General features: G+C 48.2%; 6 protein-coding genes across 6 annotated transcripts; 3 read left to right on the top strand and 3 right to left on the bottom strand.

Moving 5' to 3' along the window:
• The first annotated feature begins 2302 nt into the window (after window positions 1–2302).
• BKA67DRAFT_228563 (uncharacterized protein) lies at window positions 2303–3131 on the top strand. Its single transcript, XM_046095617.1, has 2 exons — window positions 2303–2537; window positions 2728–3131. The coding sequence occupies exons 1-2, from the start codon at window positions 2493–2495 to the stop codon at window positions 3019–3021; spliced, it is 339 nt and encodes a 112-aa protein (XP_045959449.1). The 5' UTR covers window positions 2303–2492; the 3' UTR covers window positions 3022–3131.
• Window positions 3132–3619: 488 nt separating this feature from the next.
• On the bottom strand, window positions 3620–4987 carry BKA67DRAFT_559718 (uncharacterized protein). Its single transcript, XM_046102417.1, has one exon. It carries the CDS (start codon window positions 4559–4561, stop codon window positions 3908–3910), a length of 654 nt encoding a protein of 217 aa, XP_045959448.1. The 5' UTR covers window positions 4562–4987; the 3' UTR covers window positions 3620–3907.
• Window positions 4988–12554: 7567 nt separating this feature from the next.
• BKA67DRAFT_644711 (uncharacterized protein) lies at window positions 12555–14432 on the bottom strand (the record flags this gene model as incomplete). The annotated part of the gene is made up of 5 exons (XM_046105858.1): window positions 12555–13252; window positions 13343–13734; window positions 13787–13863; window positions 13918–14148; window positions 14195–14432. The coding sequence occupies 5 exons, from the start codon at window positions 14430–14432 to the stop codon at window positions 12907–12909; spliced, it is 1284 nt and encodes a 427-aa protein (XP_045959447.1). The 3' UTR covers window positions 12555–12906.
• Window positions 14433–16835: 2403 nt separating this feature from the next.
• BKA67DRAFT_534117 (uncharacterized protein) lies at window positions 16836–19370 on the top strand (the record flags this gene model as incomplete). The annotated part of the gene is made up of 6 exons (XM_046099804.1): window positions 16836–17732; window positions 17788–18293; window positions 18358–18382; window positions 18440–18509; window positions 18564–19139; window positions 19192–19370. 6 exons carry the CDS (start codon window positions 16836–16838, stop codon window positions 19368–19370), a joined length of 2253 nt encoding a protein of 750 aa, XP_045959446.1.
• A 244-nt stretch (window positions 19371–19614) lies between these two features.
• BKA67DRAFT_559691 (uncharacterized protein) lies at window positions 19615–21173 on the bottom strand. Its single transcript, XM_046102416.1, has one exon. It carries the CDS (start codon window positions 20870–20872, stop codon window positions 19904–19906), a length of 969 nt encoding a protein of 322 aa, XP_045959445.1. The 5' UTR covers window positions 20873–21173; the 3' UTR covers window positions 19615–19903.
• Window positions 21174–21656: 483 nt separating this feature from the next.
• BKA67DRAFT_228244 (acyltransferase-domain-containing protein) lies at window positions 21657–23297 on the top strand. The gene is made up of 4 exons (XM_046095615.1): window positions 21657–21994; window positions 22050–22293; window positions 22353–22801; window positions 22853–23297. The coding sequence occupies exons 1-4, from the start codon at window positions 21801–21803 to the stop codon at window positions 23208–23210; spliced, it is 1245 nt and encodes a 414-aa protein (XP_045959444.1). The 5' UTR covers window positions 21657–21800; the 3' UTR covers window positions 23211–23297.
• The last annotated feature ends 1356 nt before the right edge of the window (window positions 23298–24653 follow it).

The following is a 24653-nucleotide window of genomic DNA, read 5'->3' as shown; positions in this document are numbered from 1 at the left end:
TGCATATATCGGAAAACAAGGTGCAGGAAGTGTCCAGTTGCTAATGCTTTGATGACCTAGCCTTAATACGCACTTGCCATTTGTACCCAATATATTCGTCAACGATCTCCAGGTACAGGCTGCCTTCCGGGCAGCGAAGTGTCTGGAAACCCCATGAGCTTCTGCTAAATATACACGAGCTGTGTAGCCCTATCATCGGCGGCACAGTATATGCGACAACGATCTGTGTAAACCCTATCTTCGGCAGCACAGTATACGCGGGAGCGATCTGTTTCGTACTATGCAGATCTAGATCAGGTGCTGCCCCTTGGGTCTTCCCGTCTGATTTCCGCCACGTGCCAGACCCTGCTGTGATACACTGGACAGGGGTACAACCAACAAGCAACCGCAAATGCTGCGGTCATCCTGGCACATGACAATGGTTTGATGCTGGGCGTTCAGTGGGTAGACTTATCAGATCAGTGTTTTCTACCACTTGATGCCGTGCCGTTGTATGGAAATAATAAAATGCACTATTGATCGGGATTGCATTAGCTTGAACTGAAAAGTACTTTTTTAATTGAATGATGTGCATCAGCTTTATGAGGGAAAGAAGGGAGGGCCGTTGTCAGAGGTGGTGGGGATCTTCGTTGGCAATTGTGCCTTGAATGCCCGAGCGACATGTGCATTGGACAAGACTTTAGGCTCCGCGTGCATTTGTTGCCTTCAGCTTTGACGCCATGTCGTCTGGCATAGATTGAGGCTGACTCCGACTGCATCGGCGCGCCGGCCGCGACACTCTCGGTTCTGCGCCGTGGATGAAGAAGGAATGCTGGTTGAACAGTACAGTACCGGCCGGGCTTCATTTGGATACACGTGTACGCGGTATCTGCGGGTCAGCACCATTGACGTAAGGGAAACTCTGTTGATCTTGACTGAAAATATCTGGAGACATGGATGGTTATTGTCCATCGAAATCTCCACTGACAAGCTGACCTGACTGGGAGGACGGATCCGTAGTACGTTTCAGTCTCAGTCCAATTAGCACGACCGTTAATGGGGGAGTTTTAGCGTTGGGAGTGCGTGCTAGGACGCTTTATTAGCAGTCCCTGAGAAAGAGGCCAGCCAACCTTTACTTTGCTTGCCTACCCGGTCTCCAAAAAATGAATAAAAACAAAATGGATGATTCCGCACTCCCTGGGTCTCCTTGCTAGATTAGGACCTTTCCTTTCCACCGTCAGATGACTAAGTGCGCGCCGTGGCTCACGGTTTTTTTCAACATGGATAAAGACCTAGATGTAGAGGCGAGAGATACATGTCTGAGCGACGCGTGCCACGGGGTCTAGAATTAGCCGGTGTTGATTAAACTTGGAGGGTCGCACGTCGCGTGGCATTCGATAAGCTGCAGGGCAGAGCCATGTGGCAAGAGATGCCGCCCAAGGTTAGTGGAATCCACCGCCGGGTGCTAAAGCGTGGCTCGCTTCTAGTGGCCTCTAGTGCAAGCAGGTCTGCTGGTTGACAGCACCTTTTTGGGAGCTGCTCAGGCTGGATCAGAACATGGCCAAACTCTGTTGGAACAATCGAAACATCAAGCATAAACTATCTGCAAAGTAAACAGAATGTCATCTAGTCTAGTCTAGATTAAACGTTGAATGAGCACAGGGAAAATAAGACCTCGGAAACCTTCGACAGCCGGCAGGCTCGTAATCATGTGTTGTCATGAGGATGCAGATGGAGTGCAAAATAGGGGGCAGGGGGCCGTAAAGGGATACCTATGACCCAATTGTTGTCGATCCTCTGGAGATGCAGGGAAGCAGGTAGCGGTGGACAGCTGGGCTTCGCATCGTGCAAGGGTTTCTCGGCGCTGTTATGGGCTGTGAAAAGCCTCTCACAGAACAAGAGGAACAGAGTTGAGGAGGTTATCTAGGTTTCCTATATCGTAAGTTCAAGCCTCCTGCTATTACACAACTGCATGCTGGGGGAAGGGAGAGAAATTAAAAATTTAAACAAAAACAAAACAACCCAGAAAAAAAAGAGGGCGTTGCGGGACAAAGTTCATCGCAACCATGCTTTGGCCGTGCTTCTCCGCTGTGACCCTTCTCTACTCCAGTCACATCTCTCCCAGCGGCTAAGCCCACTCATCGAAGCACCTCCTCTCAGCTGTGACATTCTCTCTTTCCAAACTTTTTACCCCGTGTTGTTCCCTTCCGGCCTTTGCTTGTCATTCGACCTTTGGAATATCAGGAGCCAAGCACCTTTCGTTTGAAAGGGGATCATCGGCTGCAGCAGAGACGGATCATCATACAGCCATCGCACCACCCACCACGTGAGGCATCTTCAGCACCGCCAACACACATCCTTTCAACTTCTGAGCCCGAGCAAGGAAACGAGCCTCTCAACTGGGAATTGCAGGATTGCAAACAGCTGCATTCCACCTCAATTTTAGCATCACAGAACAGCAAGCCTTTGTCTGCCAACCCGTTTTCGTTTCAGCCGGCAGAACATCACTCAGAATGCCTACTTCGTTGGACTCTTCTCGCCCCATCATGGCTCCCTCGGTACGTTGTCTTTGTCCGGTCTTGGATGTTCTCAATCCCCAGACCATCACTTGCATCCCAGTCAATTGCCTTACTTCTCGAGTCCGGAACTATCGACGATGGATCCAGCGTTCGGCACACCTTGTGTAAACCTAAAACACAAACTCGAGACAAAACATCAAAGCTAATTATACTTTCCCCCCATCCACAGGCCCGCACCTCCGTCCGCTACAGCCAGTACAGCATGCAAGCACCGTCGGTCGCGACGACGGACAGCGCACACGCCGAAATCCGCAACATCGAGACGGGACTTGAGCGCATGGAGAACAAGGCGTTGACCAAGCAGCGCGTCGAGCTGTCGGAAACCAAGTCGGCTCACATGAGCAAGCTTGCCCTCGGAGCTAAGCTCGAGCGCGCCCTTGATCGCCGTATGACAAGCCAGGACGCCGTCATGAGGCCGAGGAAGGACAGTGTGCTGAATGAGAAGACCGGCATCCAGACATGATGCATCAAGACCTGAAGCACCCGGCCAAGCATAATCTGAAAACGAGTGTTGCACACAAACGGCGATCGTGAGGGCATCGGCAGACAGGCGCTCACCCCAGTGGCCAGGAGGAGGAGAAACCCCATAATACGAATCAGAGAAGCGGAGGAGCCAAGGAACACCTGAGGCTCATAGTCTATGTACTTGATTAGACGTCAGATGGATTGGGTGAAAGTATGGTTACGAAAGACATTTTCTTTTGTCATACAGTATACAAGAGAGGCCTCTGGCGGAGGCCTGCCTCATACGGCACGTTAGGAACGCCAAGCTGCATGATTTCGAGCGGGGGCAGGTTACAGAGAGTGAGTCAGAACAACCAATCTGAACTCTCGGGAGCGACCGTGATGTAGAGCCGGAGCGCATCGTCTTGCGAATTATGTCATGTATAGGAGTTTTTTGGTACCGCGATGAATTTTAGTCAATTGATAGGCCGGTCTTGGTCATTTCTCGCCTCATGTCACAGAGGGTCGCCCGGGTCAGCTCCAGACTCGTACAAATAGAGTTTAACATGTTGAATATCAAGCGTGGATCGTGAAGTCTTTCACTAGGCTAGAGCAGATTTGCAGAACGGTCGGTTTTGTGTATTAAGTATCCCCCTAATGAACTTCCAAAACGCCATGAACGAAAATGCCAAATTTCATACCAGCGTAAGCTAAATGCCTCCCTGTCAACAGCTGTCTTGACTAGTATTGTTCAGTCCACTTCCTAAGCTGAATCTTCCGGCGCAAAAATGCTCAATCCCCAGCTTCGTTGGTACTAGAGAGATGCCATGGGTCACAATTGTGGTCGCTGGTCCCTAATCACTAGTTGCATGCTTTCTCCAAGACAGAAGTCTCTACTCAGATCTTTACGAGCTCCTGGACTCAAGCTTGGTGTTGACCTCGCCCAGCAACGTCTTCAGCTCGGCCTCCTCGCCCTCCATCTCGAGGCCCCTCGACACCCACTCTTTGGCCTCCTCCAGCCTGCCCATTTCGTACAGGCACCTGCCTCTCCTCCACCAGGCCTTTGCGTTGCCTACCCGCTTGGCCTCGACGCTGGCCTCGGCGTCCACAGCACCCTCGGCCCAGCTCTGCAATCCCATGTACGCTTGGGCGCGGTTTGAGTACAGTGAAGCAACCTCTTCGCGGACCAGCTGCTGCGGCTCCCAGAGCGGGCGCTTCAGGGCCATATCGAGCCCCAGGCCGTAGAATTTAATGGCCTCGACATACTTCTGCTTGCGGTAGCAGTCGTTTCCGGAGTCGCGCAGCTTGGTGATCTGTGCGCTGCGCTTGGGGTTCACAGGGATCGGCGGAGGGGGGATCTGTGAAGGCGTCTCGAGGGACAGCAGCGAGCGGTGCAATGCGTTGAGAGCGGCGAGCTCATTCTGGAGTGCTTTGTTCGAGCCGAGGGACGTGGCAGAGATGGACTTGGTCTGGGAATCGATTTCGAGTGGGAGAATCTCGATGATCTCGTCCACATCAGGCAGCGCGGGAGGCGCTGCTGGGCGCTGTTGTGCGTTCATGGCGGGCCGTGGTTATATGTGTGGGCAAGAGACGGGTGGGTCGTCGTGTGATGGCTTCAAGGTGAAGCAAGCGAGAGGCAGGCCGTATGTACTCCGTAGTTCGAAGCGTTTCCTCCCGAGCTGGCCGTAAAGTAGTTCGCTGTGCCTTCAAGTGGCCTGTCGGTTCTCTGCCAGGAGATTGAGTGGTAGGCTACGCAACAAAACGCAATACTACAGTGTGTCTCTCGGGAAGTGGGAGGTGCAATGTCGTCGGGCGGGTTGTAATGGGATGGGAACACGCCGGAAAGGCCAGCTTGAGCTTGGAGTGGAGGGTCACCAACAGTAACTTTTGCTGCCACGTAGATGAGATAAGACGAGGCTTATCGTAATCACAACTAGCTTACGGCTTTAGTCTAGAGTCTAGTGGCAAGGCTAGCAATTAAGCCGTAATTGAACTACTTTGCATGCGTATTTTACGCTACGCATTTTGGTGGAAGATGCCTAAGGTTAGGTAGGATACCGTCCTCCGTACAGCGTCAGCCACAGATCAAAGATGAGCAGCCACAACTGAGCGTCACTCGATCAAGACTCAAGTATAACAAGTTGTATACCATGCGTTATTTACACTGTCCCCAATCCACATCACGACGCGACGGAGGAACTCACTCCACCGTCATTAGGCACCAAAACAACCACTGCCGTGGTTCTCTCTTGTTGCTTTTTCTGATTGCTATATATATAGAGGAATCTAGGGAGGCCTTTGATCAGTAATCGTGCGGTTGGGATGCGGTGATCTATGGAGGCCAGATCTCAGTACGAAAAGATGGTTCACCACCAGATCTGCAGCCATAGGCTTATGCTATTGTTACATATATCTTCGCGAGAGCGATCCCCGCAGAGGCGTTCGGCTTAATGTGTTCATCGTCCTAGTCTAGAACAAGCCCTACTCATGTTCGACCGGCCCTTCGTAGCGAATCTCCTTCCACGTTGGCAATGTGTGTCAAACAGGGACAGGGCTGTTCTCAACCTAAGTCGTCCTAGTGAATTCCTCATTCGCTCCCTAGCATATGTTGCTTTCTTCTGCGGCAACTATGTACACATACATTCACCTGTCCAAAGGAGCCAAGAGTGGGACTTTTGGAACGCAATCCTAGGTCGTGCTGTTCCATCGCCGCCGAGAGAGCTGATGTTCACTTTTGACCCTGTCAAGTAACCAGATGCAGCATGATATAATCGATCTAGGGCGATGGGTAGGGTACCCGTCAAACATGCTTCTTTGGCTTGCGTGACATGAATCTATTACTCCATATGTCTGTGTTCGTACGCCCTGTCAGAAACTTGAATATGAGCTGGCATACCCTCTTAATCAGAGATGAGAACAAAAGCGTCTCCTCATTGGACGTCTCGTCGTGGATGTGATTATTATCGGGGCGTACAGCATGATCGACAATCGTAAAGTAGTGCGCTCCAGTAACGTGGTCAAGCTGACAGAAGGTTGTCAGGGTAGTAGGCCTACGGCCGCAGCTGCATGTCATCTTCAAAATCCCATGCATCGTCCATTGCAGTGCGGAGGCTTTATATAAATTTGCAGCCCATGATATGTAAATGTTTGGTCAAAGTACATCTGGTGGCGTCAACCTCACGAACGATATCTCCAGTTTCAAACACGTCATGGATTTCAGAGATGAAAATACTCAAACTCGTCTACCTATCAAAGTAAATACATACAGGCGGTAACGGCGATCGAGCCTGGATATCATCTCAGTTCCGCAGAACATACCATGTCTTTAAACCATTGGAGAATTGGGTTTTTCTTTTTCAATTCTTTTTCCATCAGACCGGTTACATCTTTTGAACAGCCTGCAGACGCCCCTCCAACTTAGTCTTGGGAAAGCAGCAGTTGCATCGCATTTTCGCCAAATGTAAGCAGTGATTAGTGCCTGATCTTATCTAAGAGAAAGTCTGGGCTTTTCTGTTAGGCCTCTCTCATCTGAAGAATAGCCCTTGACATATGTAAATCGCTTGTAGATAGTCTATCGTAAATGCCACGTTCAGCTTCTCAAAACATCCTATTCCACCTGTTATGAAACCCTCGATCCAAGACCTTTTAAATTTAGCTAGCTGTTGGAGGTTTCATGGATGCAACTTTTATTTAGAGAAATTTCCTGACTGTGTACATGAATAGCCAGCGACATGGCAGATGATGATCTAATGTGCTTTGAGCAAGTCCTTAGCATGGGCCGCTTCAAGTACAAGTGAGGCACTGGCGGGAGGTGCAGGAATGTAATGTGCAATATTACACTTAGTTCCGACGATTAACACACTGCGGCCTACTCCACACCAAGTGTCTGGGGTCTCTATAAATTCCTCTTCAATTAGGACGGGTAATCAGTATCCGTGAGTCATCGACATGAGAGAATGAATGACACGCGTGGCCATACTCTGTAAACGATGAGCTTCACTAAACAGGCGACCGGTAGAGTCAAAATTTCCCAGCGTGTTAGGAAGGTTGCCAAGCGGAGTTTTTATACTAGTATGAGTCAACTACTATATCCAACTGAGTTTGGCGCGTCCTCAATATAAATAATTATAGATCATGTTATAAAAGCTCAGACGTTATTCTATACTTTTCATCCAATTGAGACACATGTTAAATAATAAATATATATACATTAGAAGGGATCATTGCTTATAATTATCACTTTGTTTAGGTTTTAGTATGGTTATATACATATCTCACGAAACATACTCACATTCTTAACATACTTAGACATTGGTGTCTTATATCGTTGCTATGTAAAATAGAGTTATCTAGAGTCATTCGAGCTATTGCAATTCAATAGTGGAGTGATTGATACTGAATATTGAATATTACATTCCTAGACTCTGTTGAGTGTTTTATTTCTCCAGGCTTGACACGTTGGGAACACGTATATAAGTGCCAGAATTCGTCAAGAGCATGCACGGACACAAAGGCAGCACGCGCAAATCTTCTAAACAACATCTTTAACATCCGTAATAATATCCTCTGATGATGTAGATGCGCAGTACTTGATTCAGGGTGGCAGATGGTTTTTTAAGAAAAACGCCAGTCCTTTACATCTATTCAAAAACATCCAATATCTCTAATCGCTGACGTCTAAGCGTCGATTATATACCTTGCACACTGCGGACAAATGTTACCAAAAAAAGGCAATTGAAAGCCAATTGAGGTGGTAGAAGACCCAACTGGCATATGAACGAAATGAAACGGCCAGCTACACAGTTAAGACCCACGTTGATTAGGGTACACCAGTTCAACGCCGATGACGAGCAACAAATTTTTCATACCGTGAGATTGCCAAAATCGGGATGGTTCGTTGTGAATATCGTGACATTGCAAATACGAAAATGTGGGTTATCCACCTGAATCCTTTGCACAATAGACGGACGAGCAAAGAGGGAACATTGCGTGCGCGTTCCCATCTGCCGCCAGCCATGGTTTTGCTGCGTGCCACTGATGATGAATATTACAGCCTGATGGTTAACATTCAGGAAAGAATACTCGACACTGCGATGAACATGCGCAGGGGTGATCTGAGTCGCTGTCGGGTTATCTAGGCTAATGGTGACTGCCTCAGCTGCAGAAACATTGTTACTATTTGCCGCATGGTTCGCTATATGATGTGGTATGTTGAGCCCATACTGAAGAGCTCCTATAGCGATAAGACCGAAATATGATAGCATGAGCCACGTTGTGATACAGGCACGGGAACTTTTAGGCCTTTCGGTTAACGCAGTTCAGGGGTGTGTGACAGAGAGAAGGGAAAATCGCATCCTACGAACAACATGAAACTAAGAGTATCTCAGAAGGAACTGAGAAATTATGTCCCAGTGTCATCCACCTAAGTTGGTTGCTATGTACGCGGCTTGAAGATTACCATAGTGGTGGTACCGATATTGGCAACGAGAATTTAAAGAAGGTGGCATGAAAAAAAAGGGAGCATGGCACTGCTGAGTAAGAACTGATGTCCACCAAGCTAACTTTTAAAGTGTCATTGATCGAGTCGGCAGGTGGTATACACAAGAATTGGTGCACTGGCAGGCGAGATATAGTGGTCGTCGCGCCAATTCTTATGTCTACCGCCTGTCCGAGTGTGACGAAAAGTTGACAACTTGCCTTTGGAAATATTGACAAAACGAAACACTTTTGATTGACGGGTACTGCAACACGGCCAAGTAGCATTACGCTCAGTCTGTAATGATGTTCATGCGGCTCGGTATTCCTCAAGCCAGCATCCCGTCAACAACCCAGAACTCGTCATGATGCAGCTTCTCAGAAAACCCTTGCGTTCAATTCTTTGGAAAAGTGGCTTTTCCAATTCGAACATAGTACCCTCGGCCGGATGGGTACCGAGGTCCACCTTGAACCATTTGAGAAGGGTACCATGCAACTCATCTCCTGTATGTACACCCTGTCGATCTAGCCTTTAGAGTTTTGACCAGCTCAATGTGGAAATGAAGTTGTTGAGACCGTTAAAAGTTTTAGAGCGAGGAACTCTCCGCGGTACTCAAACACTTCGTTATTACGATCGTTATTAATCAATGTATCCCATGTTCATCATTTCCTCTGGTACTTCACGATCGGCACGTAACCCATGCCCATCGCACGATTGATGCTCAAGGTCTTCTCCGTCATAACAAACACTCTATCAGGCATTTTGGACAGCATGAGAACCGGTTCTCCGTCACTGCCAGCCCTTTGCTACCTCCACCAGTACGAAAACATCCTCCATAACAACACAACGAGAGGTTATTTTAGAGGTGAAGTTCCAAGATCTTTGGGCTGTAACATTAACGTTCATGCACTGTGTCTCTCAGAAATACTACCATCCAGACCTTCGCCAACTACGGACGACCACATACGTGTCCCACATTGCCGTTGTATACAAAAAGGCTCATAAAACAAGCAATTAAGAGATAAGAAACAACACACACCCGATCGAGCGATATTATTCTAAATATGGGATAAGAACTCTCCCATACGAGATATTAAACATGACGACAAGCCACATGACCTTACGCTGCAGCAACGTCGATGGTCACGTTCCCAAGCATCTGTCGCAAAATCCTCCAGACATGATAAGATCATGGACAGCTGTGTTACTAGTCGACCCCCTGCCCCTATGAAGTATTAGAATATTGATTGGCGTACTACATTCGGTGTTGGTCCGCTGGCTATAAGTCTTCGGCAATACGGAACTACCGCCTGCAAACGTCATTGATGCCTTGCGTCATGATATTTGCTAGCCGCGATTGCGTCGGAAGTCTGTCACCTGTGGATTGACCTGAAGCATTAGCCATTCCCATGGAATTCGAGGGAATGGAACGAACGTCTGGCACTACAAAGTACTGGTTGAATCTCAATAGAAAGTCCTCCCGTTTTCGTCGATAGCGCAGTTTCCATATGTTGGCTGTTACAGAAATGTTTTGCTATTCACTAACTAACACACTATCGTCCCCTTCCTCTTTCAAATTTCCCCAAATCATCTAATTCACAGCAAGTAGACTTCAACTAGACAGATATCCCCTTCTCTAAAGTTGAAAGGCTAGCCTTACGGTGACCTACGATATGCATATTTATTTGCCATATATCCACGCTCGTGAGTCGTTGCATTATTTCGACGCGAGGCTACGTTGCAAAACTTACATCCAAAATGTGGCAATAAGAGATTGTTTTATCCGCAAAAGAACGTGACGGCCCACAAAGCGCCGAGAAGCTTGAGTTAGCAACTTCTGGGCTGGCATCAAAACTTGTGATGCATAGTCTATTATTACGTCAACCAGCGTGAGTAGAACATCGGGCCTGCCTCGTCCAGTGACTGCGAGCCATAGTTACTGTCAATGCTCCACGCAATTTCTAACACAGGTAAGCGTCGAAGATAGGAGCTTCTGGCTCCATCTCGAACACGAAAGGGAGCCAGGTTCAATCAAAGCAACTCAATAGTGCAGCTATTATTGGAAGATGCCTGCTACTACGACTCCTCTGGTTCAATAATACTGTAGCTTTCACCAAAGTTGAAATGTAGTCCATAGATTCTTATTGACTTCGTACCATATTCACCCGCAATGCATTGTGTCAAAAAGCCTCCTGTTACTAGTCGATGTAGACCTAATTATGCCAGTGAGTTTAAGGATGATTCTATTGCAAATCTGAGTGCTCAAACATCGAGCAGTCCATTGATGTGAACTTGTACTATTATCTTACTATAAAAATGGATATCAGCGATTTGGTTGCACATACCCTCAGAATTGACTTACACACGACGTACAATATTTTGCTACGGAGGTTAATGCCTTTCTTCCCTTTTCTCCCCTCGATGTTTCTGTATCATTGATCACGTTACATGTGTTAATGCCTGACCAATCAAACAGTTGGCTTTTCCGGGCAGAAACATGCTGGTTATCGGTGAAGCTGCACATCCCATCCTGTTGATGCAAAATAATATTGTTTCTCCACAACTAAACAGATACATGCGACTGTGATGGTTTCTGACAATGGGCAGGTAGGATCTCGATTATGGCCCGCAAGTACGATTAAGTCTTTGCACCGGTCACCTGGAAATCGAGGCAGGCGTGTGAGGTACTCACAACATAATTTGAAGTTACAAGCCGTGTACATCCCTTGATGGTTTTTGTACAATACCACATCATTGAGGCGAGTGATTGGCCACTACGCTCCCTGCATATCTTAGCAAGGTTCAGGCATCGCATCTTCTGGGAGGCTCTATCATCTCAGGTGATTTAAAAAAAAGCGAATCTGCACGGTAACCAGTATACGCAAACGAGATAAAGCAAAGTGCAGATATGTTGTCAGTTGCAATGTACCGCGATTTCACAATATCAAGCTCTCTCAATCGACCGACATGTGCAATCGGTGATCTTCGGCCTGATATCTGCGTCGTCTTAAGACAGTCTTGTCCTACCCACAACAGAGTACTATGTCAGCAGCGGCGCGGCACGTCCCTTTACCTTATCTGTACCACTTTACGATGTTTTCCGACCACTTTCACGAGATTAAATAGAAGTTGGAAAAGGTATCCCTATGATATCGCACAGCATTTCAGTTTCAAAGGTAGCAATTCAATTACCAATTGCAATAGCAGATCACCGAAAATGGCACAGTAATATTTAACGCTCGCAGTTCTTGATCTATAATACAAGCCATCGCTTGCCATGTTTTGATGAACCTTTTTTCAGGGTGCGATGGTGATTCCATCAGTTCAATGGATATGGTATTTCGAAACGCTTCTGCCATCCTCTCAGCATAAAAAGCCATAGTGGTTGCATGCGCCTTGACAAATCGAGGAGATATGTCAAACTCACGATAGATTGTTCATCTTCAAAGCAGCACCAGCCGTCCTGAAATGCCGAAAATCTCATAGCTTCAGACAAGTACCGAGACTCCAATCACAGTGGACTGATTTTACCGATAGCGCGAAAAGAGTTAGACAATCGCCTGCAATTAGGATTGATGAGCTATTACGAATTTAATAGCAGCTCTACTAAGTACTCCATGTCGCAATTTGCATTAAATCGAATACTGGGAGCGTAAGCACAAGTTATTATGCAGTCAGGATTTTCATTTATTCGAATGGGGGGTAGAAACTTTTCACGTTATATTTGTATAGGATTTTTTCTTCTTTTATTTTTTCTTATTTAAATTCTACGTTCTCTTTTCGGTGCTGTAAATTCGACATCTTCTCCTTTGTTGTCCATTTTCATGAGGAATGAACCCCATCATGAGCAATGTGGGTCATCTTACATACGCTGCCTAATGAGTTCATGTCTCGGGTCCGGGAGTCTCGGCGCGTAGTTGCCGAGAGTTTCTTGCATAGTTGGCGTTTTCGCTTCCGCCAAGCGCGCCTTTCAAGCAACTATCTACGTAAGACGCTAGAAACTACCCCGGCTACATTGTTAACCGATGCTGTAGATTGACGTCTGTGAATGTGGAAACCTGCAATGGCTCGTTGATCAGGCATGGAACGTGTCTAGCCCCTTCCTTGTGGACAAAATTGTTCGGTTCAGACTAATCATCATGCTATATCTGCATGATATTCACAATGGTAATACCCAGGAGCCGAAAACTATCCCACATTGCTTTTCCTTGATTGAAGGACAGCTGACGGAATTCAAAAATACGCTGGAGACATCTAGAACAAACTAATGCACAGCAAACGAAATACCCCGACGTCATGTTATTACACGACGATCTTTCTGTCTGACCGCCAGTCTCAACCTGACCAGATCTACCACAGACAACTCTTGGAAAGAAACTCATGCCTTTATTGAAAGGGAAACGTTCTAACTGGAAATAGTGGCTACCGTCATGGCCCTGATTGGCTCAACACTGGAATCGTGTCTCCCTGATCCACATGATCTCTATCGTGAATACCCCTGGTGGTCGCATTGACATCATCCTCATCCTCATCATCTGTAGGCACGAAGGCTGCCGTTCCTGAATTGTACTTGCTATACATATACACAGGCAATGGTACCAAGGGGTAGCTCAGATTAGGCACGAGCTTAGAGCGTTCGCCAAAGGCACAATCCCATGGGAATGATACCGATTCTGGGACCTGCCATCCCAGCACCGAGTTGCGGAGCCAGAGTCTGACTAGGTGCCGTGAAGACGTCTGACCATCCCGGTACGCTTCCCTCGCATGCAGTAGCCTAAAGATATAAACACATTAGCATTTCCTTTTGCTCGTGTTTGACTAGAACCATGTATACGGTACGGTTAAAACACAATCGCCTACTTACGTCCAGTTGTTGAGATAAACAAGGTCACCAGGTTGGTGCTCGAGCTTCAGCTGGTACTTACGAGCCGTATCCTGCAGCACCGCAAATGCCATCTCTTGCTCTAAAGTAAGTTTAGGAGCTCTGTTACCAGGATATGGGCCAATCCTTGCCGGGTCCGCTGTAATCATGAGGTTGCCACGATGATACACTAGGAGCGGGCATAGTTTGTAGGCTTTAGTGCCAACCCGCACAGGCCAATCATGTTTGGCTAAGGTATGCAGGACCAATGGGTTGTGCTCCCTTAGATGGTTGTAGATTACGCGGATGGGGGCAACACAAGTTCGCCCACCAATTTCTGCAGTCTCGCGCACTTGCAACGCGAGTATCTCAGTTCCCATGTCGTTGTGGAATGGCTGCAGATATAAGTCTACCTTCGACAATATAGTGTGACTGCGGTCAACTTACTAGATGGTCCGTCGTGTGTATACCATGCCTGTGGTCCTTACATACTGATTTCCATTCCTTCTTCTCCACCACGTGTGCTAGTGCGGGAAATGGTTAGTTATGATATTGCACTTGATGTCATAGAGACTTACTAAGCATGGCTCCTTTTGATGACTGAACTCCACGCTGGTCACCTATGTATGACGATATACCAAGATATATCGTCGTACTATCTTCGATGGAGTACTTTTCTGGATCAAGGCCCCTTATGATCACAATGCCGTGGCCCTCGTGAATCTCCTGGCCACAGCGTTCGAGGAGCGGCCCCAATGTGGGCAGGGGGAATTTCTCTCGTTCCACTTCGTCCCCATCAAGTTCATAAACTACAAATATTAGCATGGTTTTCTGTGTATTGAGACCGAAACTTACGCTTGAAATTTGCATTTGCTGCTTCTATTTCAGAAACGTGATGGGTGGTTAGCTGTATGGTATTCTTTTGGAAAAACTTATACAGCTCTCCATTTGAATGACATATGACAGCTGGGAACCCTGACGGTGGTGGGCACGATCCGGTGCTTTGGGCCAGTTCCTCTAGTGATAATCCACCGTATGGGCTTGACCACACACCAGAAGAGCCGTGTAAATTATTGTATATATGAGCCGTCATCTTGCCATAAAATTTCAATGGATGCTTGACGCCAGAACATGGCATCGGACACCGGACGAAGAGCTCCTATTTAAGAACATGGTCAAGTGTCTCAATCATAGCAGAGGAGTGATTTCCCAAGATTAATCTACAACAAGATACTTCGCATGCATGGGGTCACCAGAAGCATGATGGCCACGTTACTATGTTGGTCTGGTAGATATCCAATAGTGAGAGTCTCCCAAAAACAATAGCAGGTACGTGCAACAAAAATAAAGGGTAGCAAAAAACGAAACAAGTAGAGTTTCGCTCATAAACGTGCCAAGTCTTTAGAGCCAAGCACCATAGGTAGTATTTTGACACCGCACAGAATATGTGGTTTTCACGATGAAGTACTCTAGGGGTACAGTCGGATGAGCTTCTCGGTACTAAATATGACCCCATTAAAATTGATCTTCTGGTAGATGTGTTGTCACACTCCGAAGTGACATGACCTCTCAGTTGCCTAACTGAAGACGATGCCTCGTCTCGAGTTGAATGCAGCGGCGGCGAAAAGCATGGGAGGCGACCGCATCAGATACGAAAGGCATGGGTAGCAATGATGGAGGGAGTTATGTGACCTGGAGTCTTCAAGACTATCAGAAGCAATGGGAACCACGACATCAAAGTGCATATGACCATGTAATTACTTTTGTAATTGGTTTTCTGTGCTCCACCGCCTAAGCAAATTGGGCTATATTGGCCTCGGGATTGGGAAATGGGTGTTGATAAATGACGTGGCTCCAGATACACACAGATCCAGACCAGATTTTAGAGTACATCTTGCTATATGATATTGTTGAATATTCAACGCATCCGGTTGCGGCAACCTGCTAGGCCAGAAAAGTCGTGGCAACATCTGAAAAGGGCTTGGCACACGAGGTGCGCTATAGACCCAGAGACCGGGTAGTGAGAAAAGCAAGACAAGAACCACTCGATCCCGTGCAGTGCGAACGTCGGTTTTGCAGGTTTACAAGATACCTTCACCGGTCTCGTCAGTCGGTGTAAAGAGTAGTCGCATTCAAAGGGAGATTTGTATTGCATGCATATGCCTTGCGGGCCATACCGCAATGCTAAACCTGGCATACAAGGATGTATTTTTTGTCGGATCGATTGAGCCAAAAACTAAGGAGGATGTTGTGAAAGGAAAGAATTGTCGGTGTCGGACGAATGTCAAAAAGTTCAACTGGCTTGAGTGGGTATGCATATGCATGTTCATGTTCATAGTTCATAGTTCAGCCTCAGATGGAGAAATTCCAAGACGAATGTCAGGCTCGGCTAACCGCATTTGAATGAGGCACGCTTGAATTGAGATTGGAGGAATCGGGGGCCCCCCGCCTTTCCCCCCAGAAGCGATTGGAAATCTAGGAAGTCAACACCTTCTCGAAATCGGCCACTCTTCTTTGACGTTAGCGGAACCGTGGGGGTTTCGCTCTTCCTCTTGTCGCTAAATCTAGAGTGCCGGGGAGTGAGGTGGCTGGATTCGTGGCTCGTTGCTTTTTACTTGGAAATTTCTCGCTATTGATCAGCAGCTACCTTGATGAGTCCGAGAACGTTGCCTTGTCTTTTCTTTCTCAAAAGGCGTCCAATGTATGAGAAACAAAATGCATCTGCCGAGGCCTTGCAATGACCAAGCGCGTGGAGCCAATATCGACCCCAGCTGAGAGAAGACCGAGTCTTTCAGAAGAGAGAAAAAAAAAAAAGGGGAAAAAAGCAACGGCTCTCGTTGTCAGATTTCAGCGAGACGTTGGTGGACTGCTTCTCACATGAACTCTCAATCTCCAGGTTGAGAGATCAATGCTGCAGTTCACTGCAGGACCTCACTGCGACCGCTCTTTTGCCGTCAAGGGCAATCCCAGAATAGTCATCCGAATACGCTCTATTTTCAATCTGCGTTCTTCTGCCACGATTTGGGCTTGCATCCCTGGCGTCGTCACGTCGCTAAAGGCAAACCACGATTGCAAGTCGGTCTCGTACTACCCACGTCGGTTAACCGACTGCTTCACCGGTTTCACCTACTCCACACTGATAGCTTCCTCTTACTCGCTGGCGTCTTGAATTTCTGGTAACACGACCATTGAGCGCTGAGACTTTGCCAACCCGCTGCGAGGTCCTGATCATGGACAATCCCGCTGCAACCTTGCATTCTACTCATCCTCCTGTAAAGAACCTCATTTTCCCTTTCTGTTGTGACCACTAAGATCTGAGGACGTTGACTAGCTTTGGCAGAAGGGAAGAAAGAGGGTTCGGCCCGTGTCCTCCCCATCTTACACCAACCTACCAAAATATAATGGCGACTCTGCGAAGAGAGGTAAAACCTTGGCCGCACTACCGGCTGGTATCACAGGGTACGACAATTTCTCTTATTGGCAGTCAACCACAATCATGTCACCGGTTTCAGAAAATGCCGTCAATTTGAGTTCCGTCGCCCCAGCATCTGCAGAGCAGGAGACTGGGATGTTTATCGGACATGAGAACCTATATGTACCGAATAGTGTTGTCACAAATCAGCCAAACATGCTTGGTGGGGAGGTCATCAGGGCCATGCCCAATATGGGTCTGCAACCTGCTGATTACACCTTCATCCCTCCGAGTTCAAGTTTTACTCCGGCTTTTGTTCCCGACTATACCACCACGATCCACCAGACAGGCTTTCTTCTTAACCCTTGGTCGGTGTTCGATTTCTCTGTTCCATTGCATTATCCAATCTACCCTACCGACCCCATGTACAACCAGGGCATACCGGCCCAAGAATCTCAGCGGGATCAACAACAGTATCCTGTGGCAACAGAAGAAACCGGCCACCAATACGACGCTTTCGCTGCTGTCCCTCATCCTCTATCTTGTCACGCATCCACGGTCTCCGACATCTCGCCGCACTTTGTGCCTTATCCTTGCTCTGCCAACCCATTCCATGGCTTCCTTGCGCCGAGCATGGACGATCTTACCGACTCTTGGTATGTATGTGAATATGAGTCGTCAAGTGACGGCACAGGCCAAATCGGCTCCTTCGAGCTGGTCAGTCCGGACTCTAGTCCAGCTTATACAACCGAATACGGTCCTCAGGACAACTCGTCTCTGCATCTAGCTATACATCTTGATAAATCAGATGACAGTACCATATCTTCGAGATCTGCACGTCCAAGCTCTCGATCTCCGCGAACTGGGGTGCAGAAGAGGACGGGTAAGCGTAAAGGGCATTTGACCGAATCCCAGCGCGAACAGGCAAGTCTTACACGCAAAATAGGAGCATGTCTTCATTGCAAATTTCAACGTTATAGTGTAAGCTCCCTGCCACACCATCGTCGATTTAAGCTCAAGTTTTTTATTTATTTAGTGTGAACCAAACCCCGCAGCACCAGAAGGCCCCTGTCTAACTTGCATCAAAATGAAGGAATCGGAGTCAAAGAAAGTGATCCATGGGTACTGCCCTTGTGAACGGCTAAAACCGACCGCTATTGTCTTGTTCCGCTCTGGTGGATTGAAATTTACAGAGAGGCCGGGCTGGGAGGGAGCTGCCATGAAAGATCTTGGACCTCAGGACTGGGCATCGGATGAGATACACACCATACACGTGACCCTCGGCCTTTGCGATAAACCCATCACGTTAAGAGCTCGGAGATTTAAGCCAATCAAAGGGGATCAGCTCAGTCGTTTCTGGACGCACAATGGCGCACAGTATGAAACACACATCGCAGCATATGCCCTGGATAATATCCAAAATGCGAGCAAGGTGCTCGAACAGCATATAGAAGCTCATGCGTACGATGCCGTAAAGCTATTTGTCGAGGGGGGCTCGCGCGTTCATCCTCATCCCCTCGTCAGTGAGACTTACAAAGCCGCGTAAGTCTACACCGAGTTTGAAGATGGACTGTCGATTTAATAAGTACTGATAATCTCTTCACAGATGGCATCACATGAAAACTGTTGAGGTGAGTCTACGCATGCACGCAGGGAAGCTCTTTGTTCATAAATTAACACTATGCAAGTGGGTATCGCCCGACAACGTTAACGCACGACTCTTGATGCAGGATCTCTTCAGGCTGTGGTATGCAACCAGTAAGCATGAGAAAGGATCTTCTATTTCTGCTGATCTCTACTGAATGCCAACAGGAAACACACTCGGTTCAGCATGGCTGCTGGGAGAGCCCGAGACTGAGGCGACATTAGGGATGAGGCTCGATCAGAGGGAAGGCTATCCCTTCCCTGGAAAGATCAGTCTTCCGCGTCTGATTGCCCAGCAATTCGATGCCATCAACTACAACATCATGCTCAGGCCTTGGCGAACAAGAGTTCTGAACAACTTGTGGAAGCTCATGTGTGGTAAGATAGACCCCAAGGTCTTCTACACCGTGTACTTGGTTGTCTTCATTCTCCTGCACGAGATATCATACGCTTCGAAAGACCGCTACTGGCATGCCAGAATGAAGAAAGAACAGGTTCGTCTGCGGTATGACATGGAGCTGTTCATGGAAGAGCTCCAGGAGGGCGCCAACAGCTTACTCAAATGCTGGCATTACTTCAGACGCAAGTACCGCAACTTCAACCCACTTGATGCAGAATGGGAGAAGGTCCATGAGAATGATGAGAAAGATGAGAAGGATGAGAAAGACAATTTGTGCGTCGACATCCAGGAGAGCGAAAAATCCGCCATGAGAGCGCTGGCCGAGGCGTCGAGGGATAACAGAGGTCGGCTCCCAGTAATGTTTCCTCCACAACAGTGTTGCTGACCAGTGAATAGTCGAGGTGACGGATGCGGAAAAGAAAGGGTGGGAGGGCCTTTATTTTGACCGCACGCAGCCGAGTCCGTTGATCTGGGAAAGGGATATGCACTTTGTTTCTCAGATGTTCAAGGATGACTGGTCTGCTCAGAAGACTTGGAGTCGTGCCTGGGATTTTGGCCAGGAATTGAGCGTTTGATCTTAGACTTCTACAGTGTGTTGGTGTGCGCATTTAGCAAAGCGTGCGTAACTGGTTTGTTGAGTTAGTTTATCACGAGTATCAATATAACCTCGCCTTGAGGCTCTTTCTGTGTGCTGCCCTGAAGACCTTGAAACGCTCCATAGGTGCGAATGACATGAAGATCAATGCTCAATCCTTTGATATGTCACGTTCCTAACCCGCTTTCATGGTGTAATCCAGGGCAAATTTTATAAGATACGAATTAAGGAACGATTTTGGTGCTATATGCCATTGAGGTTTGTGAAAATGAACGGGTTGTCATGACCCGTCATTTCATCGTTGATTAATTTGTTATACTACTTAACGTGCCATCCTGTTGTGTTTACTCTATTTTCTATCTCATGGTTCTGCAATCGGAAGCAACGCGCGGCGCTGAGTAGTTTACATAGGTTCTATAGTTGACAGGACGGCGACTTATAACCCATAGATCTCCTTGATCCAAACCAGTACCTTCTCAGCTACCGTCTCGCTGTGGTCTGTCGTACAGTTAGTCAACAGTGTTGGAGAGCTCCAATTTCCAACTTACGGATACAGAAGGCGTGAGGCAGATTGCCTTCGTCAACCAACAAGCACGTCCTTTCGGCTTGCTTCTGTCTTCTCTCGATGAAGGCATCCCTCAAATGGCTAGCAACCCAATGATCGTTCTTGCCAAAGAAAAAGAAGAATTTTGGTATCGGCTGCACATTATGCTGCTCAGCTTCATGTGTAATCTCCCAAAGTTCCTCGTCCCATTTGTCCTCAGCAATAACTTGCATCTCGTCCATGCCCATATGTAAAGCCTGCCAGACACCATCACGGCTTTTAAGGAATTTGGTCGTCACGGTCGCCGCGTGCGGCGGGAAGCCGAGCACCTTGCTGACAAACCAGTAGAGGGCCTTGTAGGGCCAGAGACGCAAGAAGCCCTGGGCGATGGAGTGGGCGTTAGGACCTATTAAGGGTGTGCGTCGGAGAAGATTGAGTTTGACGCCTTGAGGTGAATGGCTTATATGCTCGATTGTAGGGAAGAGCAGGATGCCTGCCTTCAGGTGGAGGTGAGGCGCAGAGGATGGGTTCTCCAGGAGCTTGTGAAACAACTGAAGACCGATGTACGTTCCGACAGAGTGGCCGGCAAGAAGCACTTCGTCAAAAGCCTTGCCCTTCTTGGGCCCGCTTCCTACTCTCAGACTCGATAGGGCCTCAAATGAGTTCTGCACCTGGAAGCCCACATTTCGTGGGGGGTGCTTGGTGTCGAAGGGTTCGTGATCATCATCACTAAATCCTGCCAAGTCCTGGCCGTATATGTGAAAGCGGGTGGCCCCAAGAGCGGTAGAGGAATCAATGAGGGCTCTCAGGCTCTCGAAGAAAGGTCCATAATAGTCAATCAAGCCGGGGTTTCCGGAGATAAAGAATATCAAGACATCGCGAGCTGACGAATCGTGGTTGCCGGCTGATGCCGGATATGAAAGTGAATGGACGGGCATTGCGCCCAGGGAAAAAGAAAAGAAAGGGGGAAAAAAGGAGTCCCAATATGACTGACCGTCACTATATCGCAACCATAACCGGGACTTGGCTCTCTGCTCTCTACAACGTTGTATACTCCGTCGGGGTCTGGTCGGGCTTGAGGAGGTGTCTTCAAGTCCGCGGATGCGCAGTGGCAGCTTTTCGGCCGAGGCTGCAGTGGAAAGCCACGCCAGGGAATCTCCATTCCAGCAAAGCTTGAGCCCCGGCGCGCATGTGCTGGGTGCTGGACCCTCTCCATTGGAACAGCGGTGGGGTTCAGGTCGAGTTCAGAAGGTTAGCGCGGTCAACGTGGGGCCAGCGCCATGCAACCATGGCGCCTGATGACCACATGCATCATCAATGGATATTGCGCAACGTACAGAAGAACCTGGAAATCCCATCCTGCGAAGAAGCCAGTCGCTAGTCAAGCTGTCCGCCATTCTCCTCATGAGTCTCTCACACCTGCCTGATCCTTTCTATTAGTGACTCCGTCCATGTTCGAGGGGATACATATCTCACGATGCTGCATTAATATGTATTGACACTTTCAACGGTTCGTCCAAGCCCCTCCGTAGCAGCCCTCTCTTATCACATCCCGCGTCCCGCATGCAGCTTGATGGTGTACTCCTTGGCAAGTGTCAGGGCGAAGCACGCGACAGGCGCATACGGTCTGGTCTGCCTTGCTGACCATGTGCTTGAAGTCGACCATGAGACAAAAGACCATAGACAGATAACCTGACTTATTCTAGATCGACCCCTCCTCATCACCCTTCATCGTTCGACCTTGATATCTTCCAGTCCCGACCAGCGTGCCTGCTGCCCCTAAGAGCTAGCTGTTTTGCTGTCCAAGTCTTGCGACCGACACGACCCGTCTCGAGCGGCGACCGATCATCTGAGCACTCCGCAGCCATGGCGACAAGCGAGCTCCGTCAAAGACCGGCCGCAAAGGACGTGCCGGCCCCGAGTCTGGCAGCTGGTATAACCGGGCCCAAAGATGACATACCGGTGCAAGAACATCCCTCTGGCAAGGCCAAACACGGTCCTATCTACTCAGCATTGCGGGCACTCACATTCGCCGTTTATTTCACGAGCGCATGTGTAGTGTAAGAATTCCACGTTTGAAAAAGAGGTGACATTAATGACTGATAGTTACACCAGCATACACATCACGCAGTTTATCGCTGCGCCGTTATATTGGATAAATCGCGACCTGTACTACGCCTACATGGCACTGACGAAACAGTCCTTCGGTCTTCTCGCCACCACCATGACCCACTGGTGGGCACCGACTCTGATAAGAGTCAGCGGCGATACCTCCGTGGCCGGTCAGCTCAGCTTGACCCCAGATGGCAGGATAGAGTGTGCTTTCCCGGAGCGCATGGTCATGATCGCTAACCACCAGGTATGAAGCACTTGCCATGACAGGACCAAACGCAGTGAGACTAATGGCGAAATAACCAGATATACACGGATTGGTTGTATCTTTGGTGGGTTGGCTACACCAACGTCCCCGCTATGCACGGCCACCTATATATCATATTGAAAGAGTCTCTGAAGTGGATTCCCATAATAGGGCCAGGATGCATGTTCTTCGGATTCATCTTCATGTCACGGAAAATGGCCACAGATCAACCACGTCTAGCCCACCGATTGGGAAAGCTCAAGAAGAAGATCACAGGCCTAGATGGCAAAAAGCACTTACTTCCCATGTGGCTACTCCTTTTCCCAGAGGGCACCAACCTTTCCGACAACGGCAGAGTCAAGTCAGCCAAATGGGCCGAGAAGACTGGTGTCAAGGATGCGAAACACGTCTTGTTACCTCGTAGTACCGGCACTTTCTTCTGTTTGAATGAGCTCAAAGGAACTGTCGACTATGTCTACGACTGCACTGTGGCCTATGAAGGCGTTCCGTAAGTTTTGACCTTTGCCATTGCAGGATATTTGCATTAACGAACTGCCAGCCGCGGCGGATACGGCGAAGAGTACTTCACCCTAGGTAGCACTTTCTTCCGCGGACGGCCTCCAAAGTCTGTAAATTTCTACTGGCGCCGTTTTGCCCTGGCAGAGATGCCCCTCGACGATGAAAAGGCGTTCGGGAATTGGTTGCAGGATCGTTGGTATGAGAAGGATGAGCTCATGGAGCAGTACATCTCTACAGGTCGCTTCCCCGCCAACGGTGCCGGTATCAAGGGTCATATTGAGACCCAAGTGCGAACGAAGTATTGGTGGGAGTTTCTCAAGATCTTTGTCGCACTTGGCGCATTCGGTCTCATTTTCAGAATCATTTTACAGACGCTGTACCACATTCGTGGCTTTTAGGTGAAGTCAAGGTATTTGGGTTGTGCTTCTAACGAGCATCCTAGGGGCGGTGAAGCCAACAGGTCATCGGAGGAAGGTGCTGGAGCCAGAGGTCCCAGCACGGTAAATGGAGAGGGGCACTTGGAAGACGAATGATACCACGAGGTTATGTTTACATGGCAGCGGCGTTCGGTTCTAGAGGGATGCTCCATTCAAGAATTGTTTACTGAACAGGCTTAGCTTAGGTGTTTTGAGAATTCTATCACAGATTACGTTATGCATGCCTTGAAATGAACCCTCACTGCCAACTATGGAATGTTTCTGAGCAGGCCAACCTTTTTGCATTCGCCGGGGCTTCTACTTCTTGAGCCTGCGGGCGCCCTAGAATGCTGAATTATGCGTTGCATGTATAAATATTCTATATCAGTTTTGCGGTGCTACGACATGCTGTTTGTAAATATCAAGTCACGCTGAAATGACTCATGCTTCCACCTGAATGCCTCCCGTTGCACCCACTTGTTTAGACGTTCTACCAGCAACAGTCATTGAAGTCATTTGCCAGAAGACCCAGCTCCACAGTCATGAGTGGGAGCCATACACATTCGAATGCGTGAGAGTTTCAACAAGGCACATTCCTTGGGCTGACTGTAATTGGTTCTTCGTCGTCTACTAAGACTCTTGTTGAGAAAATTTTAGTAGTGATTTTTGTACCATGGACTCAAAACAATTGATGAATTAGCACGTTGTGAATACTGACGGGTGTCTTTCACGTTCATTACTCTGCTCAGCCAATATTGCTGAGCGAATTCGATTCACGGCCTTAGCTACAACAAAGTTTCCTGTGCACATGACTAAAATTGTATTGCCATCTGATGGCCCGCGTATCCTCCAACAATACAATCGGGGTTCGGTCTTTTTTAAGTTGTCTCATTCGACTATACTTCTCCTGGTAATGGCGATGAGTTCAAGAGAGACCACCAGTTTGGCATCGTCTGCTAGTCAATGCAAGCATTTCGGGGCTTATATCAGAGCCTTCTCCGAGAACTCCGTCCTCGTGCTTTAATAGTGTCGACGGTATCATATTGCAATGTTCGGTTATTTGACTGGGACATATTCCTTGTTGTTATCATCTCTAAAGTCTGGTACATTGCTGCTGTCCATAGCGACAATCATGATCGACCCGAGTTTCCGGGAACCCTCCCGCGCTAGTATGTTCCGTGAGGTTGTTTGATCGCCGGCAGTGATTCGTAGGCCGCCTCTTACTCGCCAGACTCGAACTGAACATACAAATCGAGTGACTATAAACATCTTCGGTGTGCATACCGAGTTTGAGCGCCTCAAGCGAGTGTAACGATGGCCTGAGGGCCTTGTTAAAACTCCACAGGGCCGACTTCCACTTCTTCTCCTGGATGTTGATACCCCAGCCCTTGTGTTATAGCTGCAGAACAATTTTCGCCATCCGGC

The sequence above is a fragment of the Truncatella angustata genome, assembly GCF_020726525.1.
Source record: "Truncatella angustata strain MPI-SDFR-AT-0073 chromosome Unknown BKA67scaffold_3, whole genome shotgun sequence".
Classification (NCBI taxonomy): domain Eukaryota; kingdom Fungi; phylum Ascomycota; class Sordariomycetes; order Amphisphaeriales; family Sporocadaceae; genus Truncatella; species Truncatella angustata.
The sequence above is the reverse complement of the archived record's forward strand: the minus strand, read 5'-3'. Positions and strand labels throughout refer to the sequence as shown.